This window comes from Strigops habroptila, chromosome 6 (genome assembly GCF_004027225.2).
Source record: "Strigops habroptila isolate Jane chromosome 6, bStrHab1.2.pri, whole genome shotgun sequence".
NCBI classification, from domain to species: domain Eukaryota; kingdom Metazoa; phylum Chordata; class Aves; order Psittaciformes; family Psittacidae; genus Strigops; species Strigops habroptila.
Window position 1 is genome coordinate 16,339,617 of NC_044282.2, and position 7,351 is coordinate 16,346,967.

A 7,351-nucleotide genomic window follows, 5' to 3' on the forward strand; every position below is an offset into this window, starting at 1 on the left:
CCAGAGCTTTTATGTGTACCTGATAGTCCGATGCTTTACCAGAGCACTGGGTTTGCTTTGGGAGCAATAGTTTCTTGCCTGCCCATTTAGGTTTCAGGAACACCAAAGAAAAAGTTCTCTGGAATATGCTCCTGCTGTCTATTCTGGGCTATCTTCTTCCCCTCTGGGCTCTCCAAATTAGGCTGGGAGCAGACCACAGACTGGATGAACAGTAGCTACTGCTCCTACTGACCAACTTTCCTGTAAACACCACCTGCATGTGTCTGTCTAAACACATATAGACAGAATAAAAACGGCCTTACCACATTCATCCAACAAGTTGCTTGTGTTGGGAGAAGCATATGTTCAATGTTACACAAGTGTGAGTGGTTACTCCTGAGATGCCTGTCCTAAGTGACAGTATTTTCCTGCAGTAATACAGGAAGGTGGTTTTCATCACATTATGGCCTGACCTTTGCTCAGATCCTTACACCACCTGAGTATTAAATACTCTTTTAAATGCCACACTGAAATTAATGTGTCAAACTGAGATTGCATTTTTCTCTGCACAGTTACTTAAACATTAAGAATCAGCAGTACTACACACATCTCCCCACTGATCTGCCTTCTCCATGAGAGCAGAATCTTGCTGCCGTGACTCATGACACAGCTCATGAGGGAGCCGACTAGGGAAGGGACCCCACTGGACTTGTTGCTCATGAACAGAGAAGGACTTGTGGGTGATGTGGTAAGAGGGCATAGCAATCATGAAATTATAAAGGGTTTCAATTATTGGAGAATTAAGAAGAGGGGTCAGCAGAGGGAAGACTTTGGCCTGTTTAGGACTCTGGTTGACAGAGCCCCATGGGAGGCAGTCCTGAAGAGCAAGTGAGCCCGGGAAGGCTGGACGTTCTTCAAGAAGGAAATCTCCAAGGCACAGGAGCAGGCCGTCCCCCTGTGCTGAAAGATGAGCCGGCAGGGAAGAAGACAGGCCTGGCTGGACAGAGAGCTTTGGCTGGAACTCAGGAAAAAAAGGCGAGTTGATGACCTTTGGAAGAAGGGGCAGGCCGCTCAGGAGGACTACAGAGTTGTCATGAGGTCATGCAGGGAGAATATCAGCAGCACCAAAGCCCAACTAGAACTTAATCTGGCTACTGCTGTAAAAGACAACAAAAAATGTTTCTATAAATACATGAACAACAAAAGATGGGCTAGGGAGACTCTCCATCCTTTACTGGATGCAGGGGGAAACATACTGACGAGGGATGAGGAAAAGGCTGAGGTACTTAATGCCACCTTTGCCTCAGTCTTTGATGGTAAGAAAGACCAGTTGTTCTCCTGGTACCCACCTCCTGAGTGGGGAGACGAGGACAGGGTGCAGAATGAAGCCCCTGTAACCCAAGGGGAAATGGTTAACGACCTGCTACAGCACTTAAACACACAGAAGGCCATGGGGCCAGATGGGATCCACCCAAGAGGGAGCTGACAGAAGTGCTCACCGAGCCCCTTTCCATCATTTATCAGCAGTCCTGGTTAATGGGACGTCCCAGTTGACTGGAGGTTAGCTAATGATGTGACACCCATCTACAAGAAGGGTCAGAAGGAGGATCCAGGGAACTGGAGGCCTGTCAGCCTGATCTCAGAGCCAGGGAAGGTTATGGACCAGACCATCTTGAGGGCCATTACATGGCACATACAGGACAAATAGGTGATCAGGCCCGGCCAGCGTGGGTTTATGAAATTCTGCTTGTTGTGCTGTCAGCTTTAATGTAACCTTTCTGCTTAACAAAATTAGACAGCAATTAAACAGTGATCAAATTAGTCTTTATTGGTTCATCATTTATAACATCTGTAAGGAAACTGCCTGGAAATGTAAGGGTTGGATCTTCTATCCCATAGCGCCATGAAACAAAACTAACAGCAAAAAGTGACAGGCTTATTGCATGGATATTGACACACAGAGCACAGGGAGAGAACATTCTGACACAAGCCCTTAACAAAGGGTACTGTAATTTTGTTTAACCAAAATACGGTTTTCTGCAAAACTCTTATGCTGCCACATGCAACCCCCTGTCACTTAAATACATCCTGTTTGGGCACTTTTAAGTGTTTCCAGCGCCTCACAATTACTTTGTATTTTTCACTTTCAGTTTTGTTAGATACTTTTTTCAAGACTACCCGCATAACTATGGCAGTTCCCGTTTCTTTATCTTCACCTACTATGAGATCCAGCGTGTCCCCAATTTTCACCTGGAAACAGAAAAAGATGAGTGATTACCAACATTTCCTGGGAAAACAAACCCCCACAGCCTATGTCCAACTGTAATTGTATTCCTTTCTTTCCATTCAATATTCTTATCTCTGTGGGCAGGAGGAAGGCAAGGCAATAATGCAGCCACTACAAATCCTCCAGCTATGAAATTCTAGGAAAGTCCTGGCAATAAGCAATTAAATGTCTCATGACCTTCTCTGCCAAAAGCTTCACCCTTCCTGTTCTATGGCCGACACTTAACTCTGTGAAGAAGGTGCCATGTAGTATGTTGGGGTTTTTTCCCTGAAGGGTATTTCCTGCCAATCTTTTTGTATCAACACAAACCAGCAAAATGCAAGGTTCTCCGTCCTGCCTTTAGAATGGCATAAAGCGTTTCAGAGTGCTTGCCAACTGCCTGTGTTCTTTTCAAACATCATAAAAGCAGTATGCCTCTAGTCTTAACTTTAGGGAACCGGGAAATAAAACTTATCACCCTTTGATGACAGCGACCACCACGTAGGATCACCCTCACATACGGGGTGGGTAGAAGTCTGTCACCATTCTGGCAAGCTCTGTCATTAAAGAGCATGGCTTGCAACCCTTCTGGCTCTTCTCCCAGCTGTGCTCCTGTGTGCTCTGTTATGGATACAATAACCTCACCTGAGCTCCCCCAGTTTCAATCCCTTTCTATCACCAAACTTTCTCTTTTTCTTTAATCATATGCCTGCTCCACCAGTATCTCAGATTCAATCTTCCTACTCCATCAACCTCACATCGGTATCATCACTTCTTTCAGCAACTTAGAAAGTTCTGTCCTTGCTGCCATCTGCCTCCTCCTGACTTTCAGCCTTAGATTTTACTCTCTAGTAACACAAGTCTCCTGCTTGCCTTAGGGAGTAATGCCTTACCCAGGGAATCATAGTCACACACGCACATAAGGCTGGAAGTGGTATTAGCAATGCTATTCATTCGCCTTTGCAGAGCGATTTAGAGGGAGAAGAGGTCATGCCTTAGTTATTTTCTTGTACTGTATGAAAAGATTTAAATTTTAAAAAGTCTTACAGTTCTACTTTTCTTCCATAGTTTTTCTCCATTCAGCCTGAGTTCATTACTGTAGAATGCATCTTCTACTTTACTGAAGAAAAACAAGGTTTTATTGCATTTACAGTGTGCAGCAGACCCAAATGCAATTGTTTCTTTGCAGATACACAAGAACACCATTCATGTGCAAGGCGCATTGCCACAGCTCTATTTTGCGCATAAAGGATACCTTTATTTAAGGTCGGGACAGACCTGAACTAGAAGTAAAGAAAAAGCCTTTCATAGATATTAAATGAAATAATAGATTATAGTTGCTCTGTGCAAGCCATGAAAAGCTGTTTGTACAGACTTGTCTCCTGAATATCCAATGAATAATATCCCCTTTCCTGCACCAGCCAGGTTAACAATTTGTAACTCATCAAGTTATACTAACATTCTGTTTTAAAAGCACTGCAATATAAGGCTTCTGTATGTTGCACTAGATCAAACACTGTGATATGTTTACAGACTGCACTGTGATATATTTACTAGCACATTAGGCTTATACTCACCATTACCTATTTCTACAGCCATTAAGTAGTGTATTATTTTACTCCCTCAATCTCAGATTAGATCTTTTTGTATTACTTAGTACAGTATTTTGTGGTTTCTTCATTTTAAATAAATAGTAACTGGCAGAAAACGGCTCCTCAGCAATCTTAGAAATACTGCAGCCAGCAAAAAAGCAGAAAACAGGCTGTTTCAAGGGAGGCAAGGTGAAACACACAAGAACACCCATCCATCCAAAACATTTTTAGACAGTCAAAATAGCTATGCAAAAAAAAAAAAAACCCAACCACCAAACAATGTCTCCCTCATCCCTCAATATTGAGTTATTCCAGCATTAAAAGGGTATCAAACCTCAAATTTCAGATGCATGACATCTTTCTCATCAGCAGGTTGTTTCTCCCATACTCACTTTCTTGCAATGTCTAGGCCAGCTTTCATGATCACATCGTATCGAAGAGACTGCACCACTTTTTCAAGATCCTTGTAATCTTTTACTACGTTGGGGTCGTTTTCAAATTCATCTTCCAAATCACCTTCCTCTTCGTCCTCTTCTTCCTCTTCCTCTTCTTCTTGCACAGTCTGTCTGCTCCTTTTAGAGCTTTTGCTACTTTTGTTCCGCAGAGGAAGTACTGCGACATACTCTGGAGAAAGTCTTAGTGCACCGAGTTTTACTGGGGAAAAGCTGGGACATCTTCTGTAGTTTACTGTGCTTGTTTGACAGGTACAGAACGTGCTTCTCCTCCAAGAGGGATACAGTTTATTAGAAGGGAATTTCTCCCACAGTCCAAACCAGACATTTAGCTTTCTAAAAGTAGTGATGGGGAGTCTGAAGCCAGTCATAGCATACCCTAAAATAAAACAAACATTCATGAGTAAAAATGAGCAACTGCTATGTCTGTTGGAAGGATTTCTCCAGGTACAGCATGATAGTTACTACAAAAAGATTATCATCTAGTTCCCGACAGAGCAATCAATGCATCACCTGAAAGCCCAAGGCTATACCAACTTTATGATCTGCTTTTCTCCTACACCATCCACCATTACAAAGAGATAAAACACCAGATGAAAAACAAACACCAAAACCAACAGCAGAATACTGTGTTCATAATTCCTTTTCTGGTGTTTAATATCAACTGCCCAAACTCATTTGTGGCATTTTCCTCCCTACACCTGAAATACAATTAACAAAAGAAATGGAAAGGAAGTTAACTATGTCATAAAAAGCATAAAAAACATTTACCGTGACTCACTGTCAATAAAAGCAACCTGCTCAATACTGCAAGCAAATAAACCCAGAAGAGTCAAAAGCTGCTTAACTTCAGCTTCTGCTTGAACCACAACGCTCCTGCATGGCAGAATGCTGCAAAGCATTCCCCCTGTTTTTCCAAATTTAGTATCATGGTAGAGTTCTAGAGAAACAACGCTGCTCTGTGCAGTGCAATAGGGCTGACACCAGCAACAACAGTCTCACATGCAAGCTCCCCAGCACCGCTTCTTTCTGCAGCCATCTCTAACCAGGGACAAGTAGGTGAAACACCCGAAAAAAAGCCCAGATGTCTTTCAACACTCTCAGAAATTGATTTCCAGTCCTTCCTAGCTAGGTGGACCACTGGCTTTTATTATGACCTTGCATGTACGGAAACACGTGTTTCTTCATGAGACTGGAGCTTGTTTTCCCCACACCCAAGAGAACTCTGCTGAAATCTTAATGAGGTGGGTTTTGTGGCTGGGAAAAGCCCTGATCAATGACGGCAATTACTAGCCAAATAAAAATAACCACACCTCCCTTGGCTTTTCTGTATTTAAATACATTAACTTAAAATATATGACATATAGTTTAAAATTTACGGCGGGGTCAGTCCTCACGTAAGACTTACGCCCTCCTCAGTTTGGGGACAAATTCCTAGAACAGTTCTTTGAACGTGTAAACAGTTACTATTGCTTATTTCTAGTGCTCGGTCTTACTTCGCTCCCCGCTGACCGGCGGGTACAACCGGCCGCCCGGACAGCCTCTGCCAGGAGGGCCGACAGCCGCCCCACACGCGAAGGGCGGCCTCTCGCCCTTATGAAACCTGAACGCGGACAGCGACCCACCCGCTTGCCCGGGGGGGACACACGGGGGACACCAGGCCGAACGCTGCCGCAGGCTGGCAGCCCGTTCAAAAGCGCGCAGCCGAGACAACGCCAGCTTTCCCGGCGTGCGGAGCGGGCCCGCAGAACCCCCCGCCCGGGGACGGTCCCTGACTCTCTATGGTGGGCCCGCCGCGGCTCGGAGCGCCCGAGGAGCCTCGGCCGCCCTGGCCGCTTCCCTGGCCGCTGCCCCGGCGGAGGCCGCGGCGCGCAGGCCTGCCCGCCACGCCGGACCCCGCAGCTTCCCCCGGACCCGCGACCTTGGAGCCCGAGAGGAGAGAGGGGAGGCCCGGCGAGGCTCGGGGCGCAGCGGGCCGCGGCCCAGGCGCGGTTACCTGGGTCCTCCAGGCGCGTCGGTCCCGGGCCTGCCGCTGCCGTCCCCACGACGTCGCTCGCAGGCCGGAGGCGGAGCCGCCTCAGCCGGGGCCCAACGCCCTCTGCCGGAGCCCGGCGGAGCGGCTGCAGGCGGAGGGGGCCCGCACCCCGGGACCGAAGGTCCCCGGGAGGCGCCGGCCTCTGCCTCCCACCTCCCCCCTGCCGGTGTCCCGCCCCGCCGAGGTCTGTCCGAGCTGTTTCCCCATCGTTATTTCCTCCATCGTGCGCTTTTCCAAGGCACGCTGGTTTGGAGGCGGACGGGGAGGCAGGGCGCGGGTTTCCTGCCGGGGTGTCTCGGCAGCAGCTTCTCCCCCGCCCGAGCGGGCGGTTGCCGGCGAGCCCCGCTAGGCAGGGCTCTTCCTCCCTCACCGCCGGTGCTGCTCCCCTAATCGCACAGTGAAAGCACCCGAGTAATTACGTTAATACTTTTCACACCGTTTGGATTTTACGCACCTCTGATCTTCCTTTGTAATACTTTCAGCCCCTCAGGCTCTGCCTACACGCCCAAACCATAAGGCAGTGGAAATGTCTACTGGAGATGACTCCAGTAGGCGCTAGAGTTTCCTGACCACAGACTAATAGGAAAGGCTTGGCCACTGTGACAGTCTAATCCAGCTCCCATTGTGGCCTGCGTTTTACCTGTCCTTACCTTTGTTACTTTCCTCCCTCTTTCACTCCACATCCCCATTACATGGTGGTAATCCACAATCCCTCCTCTTTGGAGCTCAGAAACCAGGACAGGTCCATCCCCCCCTTCCTGACTTCTCCCAGCTTTCTCCCCGCCATGCACCAACCACACCTCTCTTGGTGCTTCGGGATGCCCTGGTTGCTCAGCATCGGGGGAATTCTCTGTGTCCCTACAAACCAGCTATAAAATGCAACCCCATCAGATTGCCAGCATCTTGCCCTGATGTAAATGGTTGTACAAGTTTCGGCATAATTTTGGTAGATGGAAGAGCTCCTCAGCCTTAAAGTTCTGCTTCAAAATGCCTGTCACCTCACCTAAGAGACCCGCCCTCCCTTGGA

The 7,351-nt window shown here is 47.5% G+C and overlaps 1 protein-coding gene across 1 annotated transcript; it reads right to left on the reverse strand.

Annotated features, from left to right (window-relative positions):
- Positions 1 to 1,781: 1,781 nt before the first annotated feature.
- MTRES1 (mitochondrial transcription rescue factor 1) lies at positions 1,782 to 6,383 on the reverse strand. Its single transcript, XM_030490550.1, has 4 exons — positions 6,286 to 6,383; positions 4,230 to 4,668; positions 3,293 to 3,365; positions 1,782 to 2,229 (listed from the first exon to the last, which is right to left on the reverse strand). The coding sequence occupies exons 2-4, from the start codon at positions 4,658 to 4,660 to the stop codon at positions 2,053 to 2,055; spliced, it is 681 nt and encodes a 226-aa protein (XP_030346410.1). The 5' UTR covers positions 4,661 to 4,668; positions 6,286 to 6,383; the 3' UTR covers positions 1,782 to 2,052.
- Positions 6,384 to 7,351: the final 968 nt, after the last annotated feature.